Here is a 24,233-nt window from a genome sequence, read left to right on the forward strand (position 1 = left end):
TACCTGTCTCTTCTGAAGTCTAGCTGAGATTACTGCCTCTGGCCCCTAAATGTTTTTAGTCCTCTACTGATCTGTCATATGTCAAGCTTAATCTCCTAAGGATCAGGACTTCATGATTCCTCTGAAATTCTAAAACATTATGTTTGTACTGGTATCAGAAAAATTAACCAAATATAATGGCAATATTAACAACAGTTATGAAAACAAAAATAGCAGCTAACATTTGAGCGCTTACTAAGTGCTAGGCAGTGGATTATCTCCTCTGTAAGATAGGTACTACTATCTTCTTATGTTCTTGAGGAAAGTGAGGCTTGCAAAGCCTACATGGCATGCCTATGATTACATCCTAAAAAGGGTGGTTGGCAGGTGATGTGGAAAAAGGAACAGGCTTAAACCATTTGCTCTTTTTACTTGGTATCATCCATCCCAGTAAACACTGAATGGGAGACTTTTATAATCTACAAAGAAATTGTAAAATTAAAACAATTTCTCTAGAGTACATTATGAATAACTGCCCAGCTAGCTCAGTTAGTAGAGCATGAGACTCTTAGATCTTAGAGTACATTATGATTTCTAGTGGCCTATTCTTATTGAGATGAATAATCATTCTTATGCCAGTGAATACAATTATAGAAACAATACTAGAACTTTCTTTATTAAATAATAAATATATAGCTTGTGATAAAAGAGGCAGAGAAGTAGGAAATAATGACATCAAACTTCATATATGCTTCAATTATGAGCATGGCTCCTTATAAGTACATGTCAACAAAAATTGGGCTCATGTGCCCCCATGTGGTTAATATGCTATAGGTTACTGACACCTGCCCTACAATTAAATTGGTCCTTCTGAACTTTTATTCTTAAAAATAAATGTATGAAATTCCCTACAAAGGTTGATTAACTATTTTATACTTCACATCAAATTATTTAACTGAGTATATTTCTCTCTAATGTTAAATAAGACTAAGTAAGGTTAAACCTTATATAACCACTGCTGGTCAACAAAACTGCATAATAACATCTCTGTTCAGTAAACTATGCTCTGAGATATTAAAACTTTAATAAAAGACTAAAGACAAAGGGAGAAAATTGTACACAAGATCAGGGTGGAGGAAGCAAACCTAAAACTTCACTTTGGATAAGTTAGTTTAAATCTCCATTTTGTTCTCTCTGGAATTACTGACACTCAGTACACCTTTAAAAAGACATAGGTAGTACAGTGCTAGAAAAGGGAAATACAAAAGAACTTTTATACCAGTTTTACTGACTTTTGTTTTCTTAAGAAAGGGTACAGAGCTTAGGCTATATACTCACTTAAGCATATTAAGAAATATGAACTTGACCAAGATTTTCATCTCTGATATCTGTGTAATTCAGAAGTTTACTACCAGAAAAGATACTTTCCCTAACATAATCTACATAAACATTAACAGAAGTGAGTTATTACTTTAATAGTTAAAAAATAAATAGTTAAGAATCAGTCAACAAATCTTTATCACCACAAACTTATGTTAAACGGTAAGTTTAGATCATGTTGGAAGTTTCAAAATGGCTGAAAAACACTATTACCCTGAACAACTAAAGAGATGCACTGCCACTCTGTAGACATGATTCTAAAATCAATATATTTAAAATCAATATATTTAAAAATGGGTTCATGAGACTACGAGACTGTTGTATTTCAAAAAAAGAAAAGCAGCACCAACAACAGCCAGAAATCAATGAGGGGATTTAACACAATATAATTCATGGGTGGAATGGAGAACAGAGCTGACTAAGCTGATTCAGTACAAAAACTGAAGACACAAATTAAAGCTCCAATTCTCTTCCTTTCACACACCTGCTGTGATGGATGACTCACTCTTCATTTCAATTTTACTATTTGCAACAGTAAGTCTAACACTGCTTATCAATGATATATTTCAAAAAAGGCCATACAAAAGTGCCAGTTATTTTATTTACTATGGATGAACAGAATAGTGAAGAAGTGAAAAAGGAGATAGTGAAGGACGAAAAGAAACAAAGGATATAGTTCTTGCCTTTAAAGAGCTGCAAAGATAAAAGACAAAAAGTCAAATGGCTAATAAATTAAGTCTGAGATACTAATTAAAAAGTAGAGAAGTAGAAAAATGTAAACAAAAAACAGAAACGCACGGAGAGGAATTATATAATAATTAAAGAGGAAGTGATAAAGCAGAAAAAAATATAATAATCATATACCAAGTAAAGTGAAAATAAACTTTCATTTTTAGCAGGCTTTCATCTTGAACATTATACGTAACAAAGGAAGGTGTTTGCAACTGTACTATAATAATAGGAACCAACTTTGAAATGTCTTTAATAAGAGCAGGTTCAAATACCAAGAAAATCACCTACTTATACCTATTTCAGAGAGGACCAATTTTCAAATTCTTGTTAAAGGAAATCAAAACCAAACAGTAATGGGCAGAGTTAAGTGAAATTCTAAATATAAGCCCAGGGAGCAAATTTAACATTTACTGAGTACCTACACTGTGCTTGCTACTTCTCTACCCTCACTGCTACCACTTTACTTCAGGCCTGCATTACCTCTCTCATCTGGATCTTAAGTGCTATTAATATAGCATCCTAACAAGTACCTTTACATCTACTTTCCTTTCTCCAATCCATCATGTATACTGATACCCAAAGTGATTTTTTTCGAAAATGAAAATTCAGCATTGGTTGTTTTCTTAAAATCATTATAATAGATACAACAGCCTGTAACACAATGTCCAAACTCTAACTTCTATGATCTGATTCCCATCTGTCTCTCCAGTCTTTTCTCTTACCTCTTCCCCATGCCTTACCTCCCTTACTCTACCACCATCTCCTTTTACTCTATTATACATTTTTAACTACTTTAGGCTCGCAAAACTTGCCATGCTTTTTGCTGCATGTTTCTTTTTTCTGCTCCTCCTGAGGTGCCTTCACCTTTTACCCTCATAGCAATGCAAACAGCTACCCACTTCTATTTTCAACATCAGTTCAAGTCTTCCTAATGTCAACTCCTCACCTCAACTTTTCCAAGAAAGACCTGAATATTCCTTCCTTGATGCCTATACAGATTTGTATCATAGGACCCATAATTTTTATTATATTTACTTGCTTATAGTACACTGATTAGACTACAAACTCCTTAGGAGCAGGAACCTAGTCTTGTTTACCAATGTATTCTTAGTAACCAGCATAATGATAGTTACTTTGCAGGTACCTGAAAAGTTTTTAATGAATGAATGAATAAATAAACTTCATTATTTAGGTAAATTTTTTTCACTGCCTACTAAGTAAAAGCTACAGTCTATCACCAGTTATTGAGTTCTCCCATTTATTTTCTTGAAGTGCTTGATTCACTCCATAATCATCACCCTATTTTTTTAAGTTTATTTATTTATTTTGGGAAAGAAAGAATTCATGTGAGTGGGGGGAAGGGGCAGGGAGAGAGGAGAGAGAGAATCCCAAGCAGGGAGAACATGACCTGAGCAGAAATCAAGAGTCATTTAACCAACCAAGCTGTTCAGGTGCCCTTTATCACCCTATTATGCATCCTCATCCTGCATTTTACTACCAGATTAATATTCCAAAAGCTCACATTCATCATACAACAGATCCATTCATGAACTTATGTAGTAAATACTATTTTATATACAAATCCCTCTATTTACCTTTCATGGCTCTCTATTAGCTGGCCCCACATTACCCACACCTCACACATCCAATTTCAACTCTTCACCTCGCCAATGTCTTCATCATACCTTGAATCTGGTACATAAATCATTATCTTCCCCTTTGCCCAAATTGTTGCATCCTACATTCAAACCTCATTCTTTCCTAAACCAACTAAATACTAACCATCTTTTATTGGCCAGTCTGACGTTTTTCCACCAAAACTGTACCTGAATGCTCTATCCTCCATTTTTTAACCATATATACTATATGGAAAACACATTCAGTACTAGTCACATCAGCACTTCATTCTTTTTTCTTAAGGCATGCTAATTTTCTCTCCACAAGTGGGTTTTCACCTTCTTCAGGTAAATCTCATACAATATCCTATTTCCTTTTAGATCCCTGACAGTTCTTAGTTACTGTGATAGTTAGAAAGGCATTATAGTATATACAGTACACTGTTTTTAAAACTTTTTTTAAAAAGCCCTAACCTCTGAGTAAGTTACAGGAATAAAAAGCAGAGCATAGGGGGAAAAAAAGGTACCAACATCCTCCCTTTTTAAATATATATTTTTTAATGTTTATTTTTTGAGGGAGAGAGAAAGAGCATGAGGGGCAGAAGGGCAGAGAGAGAGGGAGACACAGAATCCGAAGCAGACTCCAGGCTCTGAGCTCTCAGCATAGAGCCCTCACGGACCATGAGATCACGACCTGAGCTGAAGTTGGACGCTTAACCGACTGAGCCACCCAGGCGCCCCATCAATATCCTCCCTTTAAATGAAATCTGATGTTGCAGCCCAAATGCATAGAAGAGATAAAAGGAGAGAGACTCTGATTGAAATGAGATGTGGGGTTTGGAGTGCTGCCTGCCTGTCTAGCCTTCCCCTACTCAGCCACATGGTGGCACTGGAGCACCTATGCTACTCTACTGGAAGCTCCTTGGAATATGCAATTTGAAAGCTGCTAAGTTCAAGTTCTAGCTCTTTTTTTTTTTTAATTTTTTTTTAACGTTTATTTATTTTTGAGACAGAGAGAGACAGAGTATGAATAGGGGAGGGTCAGAGAGAGGGGGAGACACAGAATCCGAAACAGGCTCCAGGCTCTGAGCTGTCAGCACAGAGCCCGACACGGGGCTCGAACTCACGGACCGCACGGACCGCGAGATCATGACCTGAGCCGAAGTCGGACGCTTAACCGACTGAGCCACCCAGGCACCCCTCAAGTTCTAGCTCTTAACACTGGTCATGTATCCTTGGGTAGTCACATTCTCCCTAAACTTCCATCTCCTAAAATAATGAATATGTATGAGAAAAGTTAAACTTTAAAGCTTTCTATAAATTTGAGGAATTTACAACTTCACAAGCCATGAGCTAAACGCTATATTATACAATCTCAATAGTTACATTACACAATGGTATTAACTGTGAAAGAATTCTACATTTTCTTTTATTTGTTAATGTTTTTATTTCTGAAAGAGAGACACAGAGCATGAGCAGAGAAGGGGCAGAGAGATAGAGGGAGACACAGAATCCAAAGCAGCTCCAGGCTCTGAACTGTCAGCACAGAGTCTGACGTGGGGACGAACTCACAAACTGCAAGATCATGACCTGGGCTGAAGTTGGATGCTTAACCGACTGAGCCACCAAGGCTCCCCAAGAATTCTATATTTTAAAATCCAGCGTTATTTAAAATAAAATAAAATAAAATAAAATAAAATAAAATAAAATAAAATAAAATAAAATAAAATAAAACAAAACAAAATAAAAGCATTCTAAATGCCATCTGATTTTAGGAATCCTAGGTCCTCTGCCCTGTTTCACGTACTTGGACTTAACATTCTAATTTCTAATGGGGGGCAGTAAAGTATATAATGATTAAGACTCCATGCTTTCAAGTTGGGCATACTTGGAAGACCAGCTTCGCTACTAATTACGTGTGTAAACTTCAATAAGTTACATAACCTCTCCAAACCTTAATTTCCCCATCCAAAATGAAAACAGCATTATTGGCTTTTCAATTGATGCTGGATTAAAGAAGATAATCTGAACAAACTGTTTAGCACACAGTATGAAACCCAGTAAGAAATCAGTAAAAGTTAACTGTTATTTTCCTTTTGGGAAGAGTTGTGGGAGAGTCCATATTCTTTTTCCTTTTTGTTCTTGGGCAAAGGGTTATACCATCAAAAGCAAAATACAGGGGGCACCTGGGTGGCTTAGTTGGTTAAGTGTCCGACTTCAGGTCATGATCTCATGGCTTGTGGGTTCAAGTTCGACATTGGGCTCTGTGCTGACAGCTCAGAGCCTGGAGCTTGCTCCAGATTCTGTGTCTCCCTCTCTCTCTGCCCCTCCACAACACTCACTCACTCTCTCTCTCTCTCAAAAATAAGCATTTTTTTAAAAAAGGAAAATACAGTAAGTAAAGTCTATAAATGAAAAAGCATGATACTTTCAACAACTCAGAGTACCAAGTTATAAAACAGATGGTTTCTTTTCAGACATCTTACAACAATTAAATAGCATTCCTTTCCTGCAGGATTTTTTAAATCTTCTTTAAAGTACAGACGATATCTTGCTGGTCTTGGTATACCCTCACAGTACACCTCAAAATCAGCTAATAATCAATAAATGTTTGTCAAATTAAATTTTTTTAATGTTTTTATTTATTTTTGAGACAGAGAGAGACAGAGCATGAGCAGGGGAGGGGCAGACAGAGAGGGAGAAACAGAATCTGAAGCAGGCTCCAGGCTCTGAGCTATCAGCACAGAGCCCGATGCAGGGCTCGAACTCACGGACTGTGAGATCATGACCTGAGCTGAAGTCAGAGGCTTAACCAACTGAGCCACCCAGGTGCCCCAAATGTTTATCAAATTAAACAAATATTCCCATAATCAGAAATTTACCACATAACGAATAACTTCAAAGCAATTACTCCCTTTCAAAGTGGAATGTTTGCTTCCTATCAGAAATATTACTAACCATGATGCACTTCTTATAAAAGCTGAAGCTTAAAGTGTAATTTTAAGAACGATGCTAATCAGACAAAAATCATTCTCAAATTGAAAAGGGAAACTTCACTATCTTTAAAATTATAAACATACATGCAAGTCCTTAAAAGAATACTTCTTGCCATACAGAATTAAATAACTAATAAGAAAGCTGTTGGGGACACAAGAGTTAAACAAATCAAGGCAAGTGAACACTATGCAGCTGATTTTTAAAAAGTAGAGGTATAGGGGTGCCTGGGTGGCGCAGTCGGTTAAGCGTCCGACTTCAGCCAGGTCACGATCTTGCGGTCTGTGAGTTCGAGCCCCGCGTCGGGCTCTGGGCTGATGGCTCAGAGCCTGGAGCCTGTTTCTGATTCTGTGTCTCCCTCTCTCTCTGCCCTTCCCCCGTTCATGCTCTCTCTCTGTCCCAAAAAAATAAATAAACGTCAAAAAAAAAATTTTTAAAAGTAGAGGTATATATACCAATATAGAAAGATAGTCAAGAAACATCTTAGGTGAAAAGAACAAGTTGCAGAAGAGGATATATGGTACGATGCCATTTGTGTTTGTGTTTTTTTTTTTTAATTTTTTTTAACGTTTATTTATTATTATTTTTTTTTTAATTTGTTTTTTTCAATGTTTATTTATTTTTGGGACAGAGAGAGACAGAGCACGAACGGGGGAGGGGCAGAGAGAGAGGGAGACACAGAATCGGAAACAGGCTCCAGGCTCTGAGCCATCAGCCCAGAGCCCGACGCGGGGCTCGAACTCACGGACCGCGAGATCGTGACCTGGCTGAAGTCGGACGCTTAACCGACTGCGCCACCCAGGCGCCCCAAACGTTTATTTATTTTTGAGACAGAGGGAGACAGAGTGTGAACAGGGGAGGGGCAGAGGGAGAGGGAGACACAGAATCTGAAACAGGCTCCAGGCTCTGAGCAGTCAGCACAGAGCCTGACGTGGGGCTCGAACTCATGGACCGTGAGATCATGACCTGAGCCGAAGTCGGACGCCTAACCGACTGAGCCACCCAGGCGCCCCTGTGTTTGTGCTTTTCACATTTATTTATTTTTGAGAGACAGAGAAGGAGTGGGAAAGGGGCAGAGAGAGAGGAAGACACAGAATCCAAAGCAGGTTCCAGGCTCCGAGCTGTTAGCACAGAGCCTGACATGGGGCTCAAACTCACGAACCATGAGATCATGACCTGAGCTGAAGTTGGACGTGTAACTGACTGAGCCACCCAGGTGCCCCTGTGTTTGTCTGTTTTTAAAGATATACAAAAAAATATGAGTGCATAAAATTTTCCAAAGACTATTTAAGAATTCTATTGATGTTCTATAATAACATAATTTAGAAAGCCAAATCACTATCAATTTAATATTTCATAACATGAAAATAATACTCTTCAATGAAGTATTTTAAATGTTAACTTAAAAAATGTTAGATTCAAACCCCCATGTGGCCTTATGCCATTATCAAAGAGATTTGATGGACACTGTCACAAAAACTCTTTCATAAATGTTCTACCAGTGACTTTTTAAAAGTGTATTTATTTGAGAGAGAGAGCGTGCCAGCAAGTGGGCAAGGGGCAGATAGAGAGGGACAGAGGATCCCAAGCAGGCTCCATGCAGTCAGCACAGAACCTGATGCGGGACTCAAACCCACAAACAGTGAGATCACGACGTGAGCCGAAACCAAGAGTTGGACGCTCAACCAACTGAGCCACCCAGGCACCCCACCAGAGAACTTTAAATGGAAGAGCAGTTCACTGATTAGAACAACAAAGTATTTAAAGACAAAAGACATTTTAAAAAAATTTACAAATGCTTAATGTTCATGTTACTTAAGAATTGACATGTACATTAAAAGTTAACTGGAGAAATCACTGATGTTAGCATTAGAGAGTTATTTATTACTATTATCTTTTGCCTTCATTAAATGTGTCCAACTGTATGAAAAGCTAAGATACTTATGAGGTAACACATACACAAATGACTAAAGTGACTTTGGTAGAGTGATACCATAACCTGGTAGCTGCTTTCCCAATTCTCTTAACAGCTACAGGGAACATTAAGTGCTTGAATCTGAAACCAAGACAACAGGAAAAGCAACCCCCCAACAACACCCCCTAAAACAGCTTTTTAGATGAACTAGAATAGGTTTAAATATATTTAGATCACTTTATATCAGAGAACATATGGCTTTGTCTTACATTCAAAAGGGTCAAAATGATATCTACCATTATAATACGTTTCTATATTGATCTAAATAATGTCTTTTTTTAAATCCAAGAACAATGGACCGGAAGACAGATGTAGATACTACTCCTGATTCTGCCACTTAATAGCTGGAAACTATGAGCAAGTCACTGAATATCTCTGACCCTAGCTTTCTCCACTTATATAAAATAAGAGGGCTTGGCAAGATTACCTCTAAGTATCCTTTTCCAAGTGTGAAAGTCTTACTTGATGACAGTGAAAAATATCAAGTAAGATATACCTTTATTTGCTGATTCTTAACCGCTATATGACAGCAATAAATGTTAAAGAAAAGACCATTAAATTTCATATAGAAATATTAAAATTATGTATGCCCTCTACTGGAGATTATTAAAAGAGCAACATACTGTTTCCTTTAAGGTTTCTACTCCGTAACTTTTTTTTTTTTACAGAGCTGAACTTTTTATTTGGCATTAAATATGTATTTCAGATTACACGATCTTTTTGTGGTGTTATGTAGAGAACTGACCAAGCACCCTCTCATTTAAATACAATTTTATTCTCTTTGGAAAATTCTGAAATCTAGCCTTATTCAAATGACTAACTTTCATAGTAGTAGTAAAATACCTTTAGTCCATGGTGGGCTTTTTTTTTTTTTTAAGCTAATAATCTAAAGATGTTTACCTTTGGCAGCATAGGAGTATCTCTCTTCTTCTTTTTTTCAGAATTAGGGTCATCTAATAAGTCTGGCTCAAAAGTATAAAGTTCAGTAAGCTCATTCATGGTAAAATGACGCTCGACCTGCTGCTGATCAACAACTCGAAAAGATAGTGACTGCTTAGTTACTTGACGATCATAAATCTTATCTTCCATGGTTCCCTTGTAAAAAGAAGGAACAATATACAAATAAGCAACTTCTGTACACATGAAACTTAATCAAGGAGAAATATAATTATTGGTTAATATAAAAGAGCAAAACTTCATAATAATATACTGCCACAAAGCAAGTTTTATTAGCAATAATGCTTAATTCATGAGAGATTTCATCTGTTCACTGTAGTTTACCTTGACAAAAAAGAAAACTACATTATTGATAATCATTCTGTATTATCTGACCAATACACATTCATGTTTTGCTTTATATATATATCTGTACTTGGTGGAAGTAGAAGTGCAGTTAAACACCAGGGTAAACAGAACACAGAAATAAAGAAGTACATGAAATAAGATTTTAGAGGGTTATAAAATAATACAAGAGAGTAGCTTAATTCCTTCTCAATGGAATATAATAAGCTCTCAATCACTACACACTGCCTTTCTATCAAGTCTTACTTTCCATAATTTCAGGACAGAAAATTAATAACTAAAACGCCACATATATTACATATATAGCATTTTAAACTAGAATGTAAAAGAGCTTTTAGTTCAAGGATAGGAAAGGGGTGATAGTGTAGTCTGCCAATTAATAATATTATGTACTAGAGAAGATCAAATGAGCAAGGATCAATCTACCAATAAAACCCAGTCTCTGGTTCAGAAGCCCAGATTTGGAGGCAGGTGGAGAGAACAGCATCTGTTCCCAAAACAGATGTACCAGTTAAAAGGCAACTTGCTTGATTCCATAAATCTGTATCACCTTGTACTTCTTTAATTTTACTTATTTTTCTGAAATTTCAGTTTCTGTTTTTTAATATCTGAGTTTATAAAGGAAATAATGTTAATATTCTTTCCTAGAAAGTATTATTCTTTGTAATGACTCATTATTATTGTAAGTTAACTTTTTCTTCCTATTTACCCATATTTTCAAATTAAGAGAGTATCTGGTGGCCACTAAAAACAATAATTATTTGACCTTTACATCTATAAGCAAATTAGATTTACTTATTTGCTTTTCTATGTGTGCTAAGTAAAAGAACTATAAATTTTTAACTTTCCTAAACAAGCAAGAAAATTCTAAATCAGTTTACCCATGCAAATCCATCTCAAACTGAGAAAGGTGACATTATAGACATGGATGAACTACAAAACAGAAAATCATGAGAGGCCAAAATTGAGTTCTGCTGCATTATATATAGTATAGGATTGATGTTCTCAATTTCATTTGCCTCTTCATAATGCATATATGTTTGGCACTCCAAAAATATTATGTTTCACCCAACCTTTCACTATGAAAAAGAAACTATAAATTACAAACCTACCTGAGCTAAGAACCTATATACATACACAGGTTTAGTTTGTCCAAAGCGATAAACTCTGAATATACTCTGAATGTCATAAGATGGATTCCAAGAAGCATCAAATATAATCACTCTATTAGCAGCTACCAGATTAATTCCAAGAGATCCTGCTTTGGTGGAAATGATAAACAATCGTCCTCTGAAAATAAAAACATGAATAAATGCTTTAGTAATAAGCACTTCACAGATATTATGAAATGACTTTTTAATCCTAAAGCAGTTTTTTGAACAATTAGAAGTTCAAAGAATTCATTTCTCACTTACTGAAAAAAATAAAGACATGTCTAAGGAGTCAGGCTGATGATTTATACATGCAAGATGAATCTTATTGCTAGAAAATCAAATAGTCTCATAGGAATAAAGATAAATATGGAAATTATGTATTCAAAGCATTTGTAGATTCTGAGTAAATGTAGAAAATCCATGTATATATAACTCAAAAGTCCTATTGTGTTCGGTACTGTTATGAGCAAGCACTAAGTACATCAAAATGAAGGACAGTGTCCAAGGAACTAAGTGTAGTAGGAATGAGTGATAAGCAATTATAATAAATATAGTGTAATGAACACAGGGAGAGAAGTTAGACAGATGCAAAATACTGCAGTAGCTAAAACAGAATCAAGAAAACAGACTGCTCCAAGAAGGACGTGAGGATGTGTTAAAAAAAATTCTGTGTTGGAACACAAGAATTTATATTGCTGAGAATTTGAAAATGAATTAGTTGACAGGTTCATAGAAAACTAAGCAAATGTTAAAAAAGAAATAATTACTTGAACAAAAATAAATATGTGCATTAAAAAGGGAAAAATAATCACAGTTTTTTAAGTGGTTTATGTATGAATATTTACATAGTCACAAAAAAGCAAATACTTCCAGACTCATTTAGGCAAATATTACAAAACAATATGTTGGGAAAATGAATGAGGAAAAGTGTGTGTGTGTGTGTGTGTGTGTGTGTGTGTGTGTGTAAATTCCCACCTTAGATTGTAATGTGGATATATGAAAGTAAATACCAGAAGAATTGCCAAGAGTTGAAACTGGTTACCTACAGAGAGGTATCATGTGTAAAGAAGGGGTTGGTTAAGGGACTGATTTTGATCTCAAGCCTTATAAAACTTTTTAAAAATTTGTAAATATATTATTTTGATATAAACAAACTTTAGGAAGATTTTATACGACATTTATAAATTATAAATATATAAACAAATTTATAAATATAAACAAATTTAAAGAAAAAAAATAGTTCCATTCCCCAGAAACAACCTCCATTCCAAATCATGGAATATTTCCTAGGGTTTCTTTTTTATAATCACATATATTTTTGGCTTTACACATACATAATATCTGTGTATATAGTTTATATTATGAGTATTTCTTCAAGTTTCTCGGTAAACATCAGGCTTGGTAGCTAAATAATATTCCATCGGATGACTATATAATTTACTGTTGGCCAAACTAATTAAGAGTGAGAAAACTCCTGGAATATAATAAACTTTCAAAATTCTCCACAAAATGCCTTTAAATACCAAGCCTTACTTTCTATAATTTCATGAAGAGAAATTTGTAACTAAAATGCCATACTGATTACATACAGTATTATAAACTAAAATGCAAAGAAGCTCAAAATTTAAAACAGGAAAGAGTCAACACAGGTACTAACTTCATGTTTTATATGGAATTGGTGCTACTACATGTCTAAGAATACAAGCTACAGAAGTTATCAAAAATGGAATATATTCATTCACACTGTTATTTATAAGATCATAAGGTTGAAGATAAAAAATATGTACAACATAGAGGACTAGATTACACTCTGGCTATTTCATGAGTTACATTACCAATAAAAATCTATATTATGTTAGGGGCACATGGGTGGCTCAGTCGGTTGAGTGTCTGACTTCAGCTCAGGTCAGGATCTCGCAGTTCACGAGTTTGAGCCCCACATTGGGCTCTGTGCTGACAGTTCAGAGCCTGGAGCCTGCTTCGGATTCTGCGTCTCCCTCTCTGCCCCTCCCCAGCTCATACTCTGGTGTCTCTCTCTCTCTCTCTCTCTCTCTCAAAAATAAAACATTAAAAATATTTTTAAAAATCTTTATTATGTTATGTGAAAAAAGCAAGATCTAGAACATTATTAAGTATAATTTCAACTACACTAGAAACCAAAACATATACATACATACAATGTTAACAGTAGTTCTCTTTGGTCATGGAATAGTGATAATTACTTCCTTCTTTTTTTTAAAAATTTTTTTAATGTTTATTTATTTTTGACAGAGAGAGAAACAGAGTATGAGCAGGGGAGGGACAGAGAGAGACGGAGACACAGAATCTGAAGCAGGTTCCAGGCTCTGAGCTGTCAGCACAGAGCCCGACGTGGGGCTTGAACTCACAGACCACAAGATCATGACCTGAGCCGAAGTCGGACGCTCAACCTACTGAGCCACCCTGATAATTACTTCCTTCTTTATACTTATCTATAATACTCATTACAGAGAACAAACTGTGCTTTTTTTTTTTTTTTTTAACTTAGTGGACATATTTAAGGGATCATTGGCAACTAGGGCTCCAAAATTATTCTCGTTATTTATATCTATTCTGCACCAGTGAAAGGATCAAGCACACAAGAATGGCATAAACTATGTAGGTTAAACACACACACACACACACACACACACACAAAACAGGAAACCTTGTAGAGAACTTCAAAACTCTTTGGTATGTACCCAGTAATGAAGAGTTGAAGGGGCTTAAATAAGCACCTTTATCAAATTGCTATGCATCCCAAGTTCTGAGCTAGACTGCTAATACAAAAAAATGAAAAAATGTCCAGCCACTGCACTAAAGGAGTGCAATTACAAGACAAAAAAACATATGAACAATTGTATGCAGTCTAATTTGCAATAATAGAGGTATTTATTTACATGGTAAATATTCTGATTTTTGAAAGCATATAAGTGGGAATGTAAAATTGTTTGATTTTGCGTCCAAAAGAAAAATAAAGTCAAGTAAATGAACAAGTAGTATTAAGAATTATTTTGCAACTGGGGTGCCTGAGTGGCTCAGTCGGTTAAGTGCCCAACTTCAGCTCAGGTCCTAATCTCAAGACTCATGGGTTCAAGCCCCATGTCAGACTCTGTGCAGACATCTCAGAGCCTGGAGCCTGCTTTGGATTTGGTGTCTCCGTCTCTCTCTCTCTGCCCCTCCCTGCTTGTTGACTCTCTCTCAAAAATAAAGATCAAAAAAAATTTACAATTATTTAATTGTTAATATTATTCAGTATGGAGTATATAAATTCATACTGAAATAAGCTAACCAGGATATTTTAAGATTTTCCTAACACTAAACATCAGTATTAAAATATACAAACACCATGAAAATATTAACTATTATTTGAATAATGCTGCTATAAACCATCTGGATATGTTTTTTGGTAAAGACATGTAAACCTTTCTGTTAGGTATATATCTAAGAGAATTGCTGGGTCATAGGGTACATATACAGCACTGTTAAAGCTGAACAAATAGTTCTGCTAAGTCGTTGTTCCAATTTACATTCCCACCAGCAGTTTGAGAGTTCTAACTGTTCCAGATCCTTGACAACTCATGGCATTGCCTTTCTTTAATAACCTTCAAAAAAATTAGCTTAAGGATCACAAGAATTTCTAACAGTAGTATAGAGTTTCCATGTACCCTTCATCCAGCTTTCCAATGGTAGTAACTTACATAACTATGGTACGTTGTCAAAACCAGAAAATTGATGTTGGTACAATACTATGAATGCAAGCTTATTTGATTTCACCAGTTTTTACATGTGCTTTTTTTGTTTGGTATACAGCTCTATGAAATTTATCATGTATGTAGAATCATGCAATCATTTCCACAAGCAGGATATAGAACTGTTCCACCACCACAAACACAAGCCTCTTTTGTGTTATCCCTTAGTATTCATACTTTTCCCCAACAAACCCTAATCCCTGACAACCACTAATCTGTTCTCTACCACCATAATTTTGTTACATCAAGAATGCCATATGAGGTGTGCCTGGGTGGCTCAGTCGGTTAAGTGTCCGACTTCAGCTCAGGTCATGATCTTGCAGTTTGTGAGTTCGAGCCCCATATCGGGCTCTCTACTGTCAACGCAGAGCCTGCTTCAGATCCTGTCTCCCTCTCTCTACCCCTCCCCCCCTTTTTCTCAAAAAATAAACAAATATTAAAAAGAATAAAAAGAACACCATATGAAAGGAATCATATAGCATGTAACCTTTTGAAATTAGCATTTTTCATTCAGCATAATGCCCTTGAGATCCATCCAAGTTCTTTGGATCAATATCAATAGTTCCTTCCTTTTTATTATTGAGTACTATTTCATTATATAGATATAACATAATTTATCCATTCAAATGTTATAAGACACTTGGGTTGTTTCCAGTTTTTGACTGTTACAAATAAAGTTGCTATGAACACTTGTGTATAGGTTTCTATGTGAAAACAAGTCTTCATTTCTCTGGCATAAATTTTTAAAAGTGATTGCAGGATTGTATAGTAAGAATATGTTTAATTGTTTAATTTTTTAAAACAACTACTAAGTTGTTTTCCTTTTATTTTTTAAAAAATTTTTAGGTTTATTTATTTTGAGAGAAAGAGAGGGTGAGCAAGCAGGGAAAAGGCAGAAAGAGGGAGAGAGAGAATTCCAAGCAGGCTCTGCTCTATGTGTGCAGAGCTGGATGCGGGGCTCAAACCCCAGAACCTGTGAGATCATGACCTGAGCCAAAATCGGGAGTCTGGTCACTTAACTGACTTAAGCCACCCAGGCACCCCCCCCCCAAGTTGTTTTCAAGGAAGAATGGCTGTGTCATTTTATATTCTCATCAACATTGTGGGAGAGATCTAGGTCTCAGCATCCTAATCAGCCTTTTACAGTGTCACCATTTTTTATTTTAGCCATTCTGATATGAAGTGATATCCTGTTGTAGTTTCAGTTTACATTTCCCTATTGGCTAGTGATGAATGTATTTTCAAGTGCTTATTTGCCATGCTGCATTGATCCTCTTAAATGAATGTCAGTTTAAGTCCTTGGCCCATTTTCTAACTGAAAAATGTTTGTTTTTTCGCTATTATATTTAAAGGATTCTTTACATATTCTGAGTATGAGCCCTTACTAAAAAATGCTATTTGCAAATATTTTCTTCAAGTCTGTGATCTGTCTTTTCTTAACAGGGTCATTCACAAAGTTTTTATTTATTTTACTTTTTTATAACTGTTTTAAAATTTATTTTTAATTTACATCCAAGTTAGCATATAGTGCAATAATGATTTCAGTAGAATCCAGTGATTCATCCCCTACTACAACACCCAGTGCACCCCAACAAGTGTCTTCCTTAATGCCCCTTGTCCATTAAGCCCATTCCCCCCCCCATAACCCCTCCAGCAACCCTTAGTTTGTTCTCTGTATTTAAGAGTCTCATGTTTTGTACCCCTCCTTGTTTTTATATTATTTTTGCTTCCCTTATGTTCATCTGCTTTGTATCTTAAATTCCACATATGAGTGAAGTTATATATTGGTCTTTTACTAATTTCGCTTAGCATAGTATACTCTAGTTCCATCCACATTGTTTTTATAATTTTTTTTAAGTTTATTTATTTGAGAGACAGAGACAGTACAAGTAGGGGAGGGGTAGAGAGGGAGGGAGAGAGAGAGAATCCCAAGCAAGCTCTTCACTGGCAGTACAGAGCCCAAGGCAGGTCTCAAACCCACAAAACTGCAAGATCATGACCTGAGCCAAAACTAAGTTTAATGTTTATCCGATGGAGCAATCTAGGCATCCCTAAAGTTTTTAACTATCCAATTATTGACTTTTTATCTTCAATGGATTATATCCCTTTGGTGTCATGACTGAAAAACTATCTGCTTAAACTTAGTTCCTGAATATCTTTTTCCCAATGTTTATTTATTCATTTTTGAGAGAGAGAGAGAAAATGAATAACAACGAACGTAGGGGAGGGGCAGAGACAGAGGGGTAGAGAGAACCCAAGCAGGCTCCATGCTGTCAGCACAGAGCCAGATGCAGGGCTTGATCCCATGAACCATGAGATCAGACCTGAGCTAAAATCAAGATTCAGGCACTTAACCAACTGAGCTACCCAGGCACCCCTTGAAGATTTTCTTCTATGCTTTCTTATACAAGTATAATGTTTCACATTTAAATTTATGAACCATTTTAGCTTGATTTTTGAATAGGGGTGAGGCTTAGGTCAAGGTTTGTTTCAGCCTGTGAATATGCAATTGTTTCAATACCATTTGTTGAAGAGACCATCCTCCCTTCACTGAAACACTTTTGTATCTTCCTCAAAAATGCTTTTAACTTGCATTTCTCTGATGATTACTAAAGATGAGCACTTTTTGTATGTTTACTGGCCATATGAATACTGTCTTTTGTAAAGTCCTTTTGAAGTTCTTTCCTTTGGCATTGGCTGGTTTATCCTACTAATTTTGTTTAAAAATTTTTTAATGTTTATTTATTACTGAAAGACAGAGAGAGACAGAGCATGAGCATGGGAGGGGCAGAGAGAGGGGGAGACATAGAATCCGAAGCAAGTTCCAGGCTCTGAACTGTCAGCACAGAGCCTGATGCAGGGCTCGAACTCACAAACTGCGAGATCATGACCTGATCTGAAGTCAGACACTTAACCAACTGGGCCACCCAGGTGCTTCTATCCTACTAATTTTTATTAATTCTTTGCATATTCTGGGTAAGAGTCCTTTCTGGATCTATGTATTAAGAGTAGCTTCTCCCAGATATTTGCAAATGGCATATCCAACAAGGGGTAAATATCCAAACTATATAAAGAACTTCTACAAAGCAACACCAAAAACCTCCAAATAATTCTATTAAAAATGGGCAGAGGACCTGAGTGGACATTTTTCCAAAGAAGACATACAGATGGCCAACAAACATAAAAAGATGTTCAACATCACTAACCATCAGGGAAATGCAAATCTCCACAAGGAGATCTCACACCTGTCAGAATGGCTAAAATCAAAAACACAAGAAATAACAAGTGTTAGGATGTAGAGAAAAAAAGAACCCTTGTGCATTACTGGTAGGAATACAAATTGGTACTGACACTGTGGAAAACGTATGGAGGCTCCTCAAAAAATTAAAAATAGAATTAACATATCATGCAATAATTCTACTACTGGGTATTTACCAAAAAAAAAAAAAAAAAGAAAAGAAAAAGAAAACATTATTGCAAAAAGATATATTAACCCCTAAGTTTATTTACTGCAGCATTATTTACAATAGCCAAGATATGGAAGCAACCCAAGTCTATACTGATAAAGGAATGGATGGATAAAGATGTGGTATGGAATATTACTCAGCTTTAAAAAAGAACAAGACTGTATCACTTGAGACAACATGGATGGACCTTGAGAGTTTAATCCTAAGTGAGGTAAGTCAGACAAAGACAAATACCATATGCTTTCACTCATATGTGGAATTTAAGAAAAAAAATGAAGAAAGAAACCAGACTCTTCAATATAGAGAACAAACTGGTGGTTGCCAGAGGGGAGGTGGGGGGGGGGGGTAGGGGTAAATTAGATAAAGGGGATCAAGAGTATGCTTATCTTGATGAGAACTGAGTAATATATACAATTGTTTAATCATATTCTGCACCTGAAACTAACATAAGCACTGTAATGTTAATTGTATTTTAGTAAAAAAAATGGTAACAAACACAAAATCAAAAGTATATGTTTGTATAAGCATAGAAACTCTAACCATGGTTATATCTGGGTTACTAAATTATAAACAATAGCATTTATTGTCTTCTTTGTGATTTTCCATAGTATCTTTAAAAATGAGAAAATAGCTTCTATTTTGTGGCCTGCCTTTTCATTTTTAACATGAAATTCTAACATGATGACTAAAAATTCTTAATTTTAATGAAGCTCAACTCAACAATATTTCCTTTTACGGTTAGTACTTTGTGGGTCCTTTTCATGAAAGTTTTCTTAATGCAATATCAGGAAAATATTCTTTACTGTTTCCTTCTAAAACTTTTGTTTTAGCTTCCACATTTAAATCTACAAACCACGGATTTAGTTAACAGGGAAATACAGTTTAAGGTTACCAAGTCTTACCAGTACATATCAATCACAATAGCTTTAAAAAAAACAGACATTGTCAAGTGATGATGAGGACAGAGAACAATTGACACGCCTATATGCTACTGGGGGGGGGGGGGGCGGAGTGCAAACTGGTACAACCATTTTGGAAAAACGTCTTGGTAATATAAGCTAAAGCTGAATGTACACGCATCTTTTACTCAGCAATCTCACTTCTGGGCATATACACAACAGAAACACATACATATGCTTGACAAATGACAGATACAACAATCTTTAAAAAGTTGAATCTTTGGACTTCCACTCTGGAAAGATGGGAGTAGACATACTCTTCTCTATTCCTTACAATAAGGAAAGCAAAAGACCCTAGACATTACATATAAAACAATCATAAGAAGTTTCTGAAAAGTGAGGAAGAGGAGAAAGACTGGCTAGGGACCTTGGGTGCTAAGGAACAACATGGAACTAAGTAAGTTCCATAGGATTTCTTCCCAAAACGAGGGCTAAAGAACCCAGCAATCAGGAAATGCCAGTGGATACTGCCAAAAAAAAAGTCTCCAAGAAAATCCTGCTCTCTCTAGCCAAAGGACCAAAAAAAGGGGCACCCTAGAAAGACAGAAAACTTTAAAACAATAATCATTCAATTGCAGTCAAGCAGTACAGAAAAAAAATGCGGTGCACCTCCATCCTTGTCACTAAAGGCTGAGTGGGGAGTTCAGACTCCTACCTTCTCCTAGTTGTAACAAGGCATGGCCAGAGTGGTGTCAGAGAAGTCTAAGTTAACACAGTCCTCCTCTCAACCCAGCAGTCTCAGTAAAGACCATGAAGGGAACTCAGACATCCATCCCCACCCAGAAGTTACAAGAAAAACCCTATATCTCTCTACTAGGGTAGTATCAAAGGATATATAGTGGAGAGTCAGGAATTATACCACAACCCAGTTAATGAGTTACCCCTGCAGTGTCAGTGGAGGCCCATGGGTAGGGGTTGTAAATAGGCAATCCTAACCCTCCCAGCCAGGATAGTATCGGCAGAAATGTAGTCGGTAGACTCAACTCCCACTCTCATCTTCCATCTGAACATGTGTCAAAAGAGGCCTGCTATAACAGAAAATTTAGATCCACAGTCTCATGAAATAATAAGCAAATATCCAGTTAAATTATATCTTTGTCCTAACAAGAACCAGTAAAATCTCAACTTCAATGAAAAAACGCAATCAGCAGACACCAACACTAAGATGACATAAATATCAGAATTGTCTGACAAGGATGGAAAAAGTTGTTACGTTTCTAAATATGCTTCAATAAGGAGTTATTAACACACCTGAAACAAATGAAAAAAAAAAATTGCCTCAGTAAAGAAATATAAGACATAAAGAAGAACCAAATGGAAATCTTAGAACTGAAAAATACAATAAAAAACTAAACAGTAGAATGTAGAGAACAGAGATTCAATTAACTTTGAAAACAGAGCAATAGAAATGACCCTATCTAAACAACAGATAGAAATCAAACAAATAAACGAAAAATCACAGAAAAACAAAATGGAGACTGAGGGACCTATAGGACTCTAACATTATTGTCTACCATTCTTATCACTGGAGTACTAAAAGGAGAGAAAAAAAAAGAAGGGGCTATAATAGTATTTGAAGAAATAACGGCTGAAAATTACTCAAATTTAGCAAGAAACACAAACCTCCAGATGCAGAAATTGAATGAACCACAAACAGGGCAAACTCAAAGAAATTCATGCCAAGAAGCATCATTGGCAAACTTTTGAAACTAAGATAAAAAAAAAATCTTGAAATAAGCAAGAAATAGAACCTTACTGACAAGAAAAAAAGATTTTAAAAACAGATTTTTTTAATTAAAATATATTTGACATATAATATTGTATAAAATTAAGGTATACATGTTAATTTGATACACTTATATACTGTAATATGATTGGCACTGTACCAACAATTAGCACCTCTACCATGTAAATATTTTCTTTTTACTGGTTGGAATAATTAAGTTCTAATCTCCTAGGAACTTTAATGATTATAATATAATACTGTAGTCTACATTTACTTATTGGTTTAACCACTATGAAAAACAATATGGAGTTTCCTCAAAATTTTGAAAATAAATCTACCATATGATCCAGCAATTCCACTTCTGGGTATATATACAAAAAAAAATGAAAACAGAATGTCAAAGGGATATATGCACTCCCATGTTTACTGCAGCACTATCCACAATAGCCAAGATACAAAAACAACCTAAGGGCCCAGCAACAGATGAATAGATAAAAAAAAGATGTGGTATATATGCAATGGGATAGTATTCAGCCATGAGAAAAAAAGGACATTTTGCCATATGTGCCAACATGAATGTACCTTGAACACATAATGCTAAGTGAGATAAGTAAGAGAAAGACAAATACTGCATGATATCACTTTTGTGTGAAATTCAAAAAGCCCAATTCATAAAACAGCAGGTATTTTTGAAAGAAATTATGAAATCCAGAAGGAAGTGGTAAAACATTTTTCAAGTGCAGAAAGAAGAGAAATGCCAACCCAGAATCCTATACCCAGCTAAAACACTCTTCAAAAATGAAGAGGAAATCAAGAAATTCTCTTCTGAAGGTACTCGGGAAATTTATTGCCAGCACACCTGCTCTGAAAGGATGACTAAAGGAATTTCTCTAGAAAGAATGGAAATGATAAAAGAAAAAATACTGACACATTAGGAAGAAACAACAATTAAAAAACAAAAAATATGAGTAAATAAAATAATTTTCCTTCCAATTTTTCTAAGTTATAGTTAATTATTGAAGAAAAATTATTACATTAATGTGGTAATCCATTTATATAGAGAAAAACAGTTAAAACAATTATATTATAAATGGGGAAGAGAAAGGGACATAAGGGCATAAGGTTTCCACACTTAGTTAACATGGTAAAATGATGACATTAGTTGACTATGATAAATTATGTCCACGTAATGTAATACTTAGAGCAACCACTATGAAAGTTATAAAAAGATCAAAAAATACCATAGATGAATAAAAATACAATTTCACAAATGGTAAAAAGTAACCCACAGGAAGGGTAGAATAAGAAATCAGAAAAAAAGAGGGGTGCCTATACTGTTTTATACTCTATATACTGTTTTCTAAAGTGGCTGCACCTGCTTGCATTCCCACCAACAGTGCGGAAGTGTTCCCCTTCCTCTGCATACTCTCCAATGCCTGTTGTTTCCTGAGTTGTTAATTTTAGATATTCTGACACTTATGAGGTGGTATCTCATTGTGGTTTTGATTTGTATTTCCCTGATGATGAATGATGCTGAGCATCTTTTCATGTCTCTGTTAGCCATATGAGATGAATTTCTTGAGATGTGATGAAACCATTTTGTATCTTGACTCTATCTTGCATTTGTAAAAACTTATACACTAAAAGGAGTGAATTTGACTGTAGATAGATTTAATTTTTTTAATGTTTATTTATTTATTTTGAGAGAGAGAGAGAGAGAGAGAGAGAGAGAGAGCGTGCGCACATGAGCAGGGGAGAGGCAGAGAGGGAGACAGAGAATCACAATAAGTCTCTGCAGCGTCAGTGCACAGCCCAACATGGGGCTCGGTCTCACCAACTGTGAGAACATGACCTGAGCCAAGATCAAGAGTCAGACGCTTAACCAATTGAGCTACCCAGGTACTCCTAAAATTATTTTTCTTAATTCTCTATACAAACGAATAATGTTTCCCACCTCACATTAGTTTCATCATTAAATTCTTCAGCCCATTTTTTCCTTGATTGTGCAGTAGTAGAACCATCTAAACGGTAATAGTCAATGTTTCGCAGCCACTTCCCTTCACCTGGAAATTTAACAAGAAAAAAGAGATTTGATATACATTGTTCTGCTAGTAATAACACATTTTATTCCCCGCTCACCATTTAAAATCTGATTATCATGCATAGCAACACAAACATTTTTTTAATTAAAGTGTAATTCACAATATTACAAATAAATTTACCACAGATTTGCTTCCAATAGATACTGAATAGCAAAGGTACTTTTAAAAAAGTATTTCATCTACATGTGAATTTCTTAAAAGACTTCCTTGATGACAATCTTTTAAAACTGTCAAAAGAATATGGTTAAATTGCATTATGCTCATGAAGCTTGCTTTTAACTGAATTTGTAAATGGCCATGTTTCCTCCCTTATTAACAAGTTGATCCTGGTAAGGGTACCTGACACAGAATGCATTTATTCAATCACTGAACAAATATTTAGTGAATGCCTAATATGCATCAAAAATTATTCTATGGTCTGGCCACATATATCAGCATATATTCCTATTTCATGACAATTGTGTGTGTGGGTGGGTGTCTGTGTGTCTGTGTGTGTGTGTGTGTAAGGACTTTGACTTAATAAGTAAAACAGTTATCAGACATGTCAACTTTTGGACAGTGAGGTGAAAATTTACCCAAGACTTACATTAAAACTAAAATACCAAATTTAGTGCTTATGACATTTATATTTTATTATACATTAATTTCCATTACAATTCTCTAAACTATAAATATAATACTACTATTATCCCTGAATCCGATCCTAGAATCTTAACATAAAAAAAAGGTGACAAAACTGAGATTCAGGTCTTTCGGTGAACTTTTCACTTAAATTTAGTATTTAGTATTAAAGGTGCTTTTTAACATGCTTATTTACTTACCCATGTCTTTACTTATATTTAAAAACTAAAATTTCATTGCTAAAAATGGGTAAGAAAGTCTACTTATTTATGGCTTTTATTTCCTTCAATTGGAAAAAAAGGCATACACACAGCTAAGGAAAAGAGAATTTGAAATAGATGATTAGATAAAAAACAGGCTGGAGTCACGTATCCATTAATTGATCACCTAAACTGGGTAATTATGAAAGTTAATATGCTAATCATACATAAAATGATATTAATATTTTTTAAATTA

The 24,233-nt window shown here is 35.3% G+C and overlaps 1 protein-coding gene across 12 annotated transcripts in view; it reads right to left on the reverse strand.

Annotated features, from left to right (window-relative positions):
• ATRX (ATRX chromatin remodeler) overlaps positions 1 to 24,233 on the reverse strand; it is a 327,458-nt gene that overhangs the window by 20,664 nt on the left and 282,561 nt on the right. For all 12 annotated transcript variants that reach the window (XM_047843355.1, XM_047843349.1, XM_047843345.1 and 9 more), the window contains 3 exons: positions 23,009 to 23,117; positions 11,091 to 11,268; positions 9,577 to 9,771 (listed from right to left, as the gene is read on the reverse strand). In XM_047843355.1, the coding sequence (XP_047699311.1) occupies positions 9,577 to 9,771; positions 11,091 to 11,268; positions 23,009 to 23,117 (482 nt within the window). The remainder of the gene's footprint in view (positions 1 to 9,576; positions 9,772 to 11,090; positions 11,269 to 23,008; positions 23,118 to 24,233) is intronic.

Source organism: Prionailurus viverrinus, chromosome X (genome assembly GCF_022837055.1).
Source record: "Prionailurus viverrinus isolate Anna chromosome X, UM_Priviv_1.0, whole genome shotgun sequence".
Classification (NCBI taxonomy): domain Eukaryota; kingdom Metazoa; phylum Chordata; class Mammalia; order Carnivora; family Felidae; genus Prionailurus; species Prionailurus viverrinus.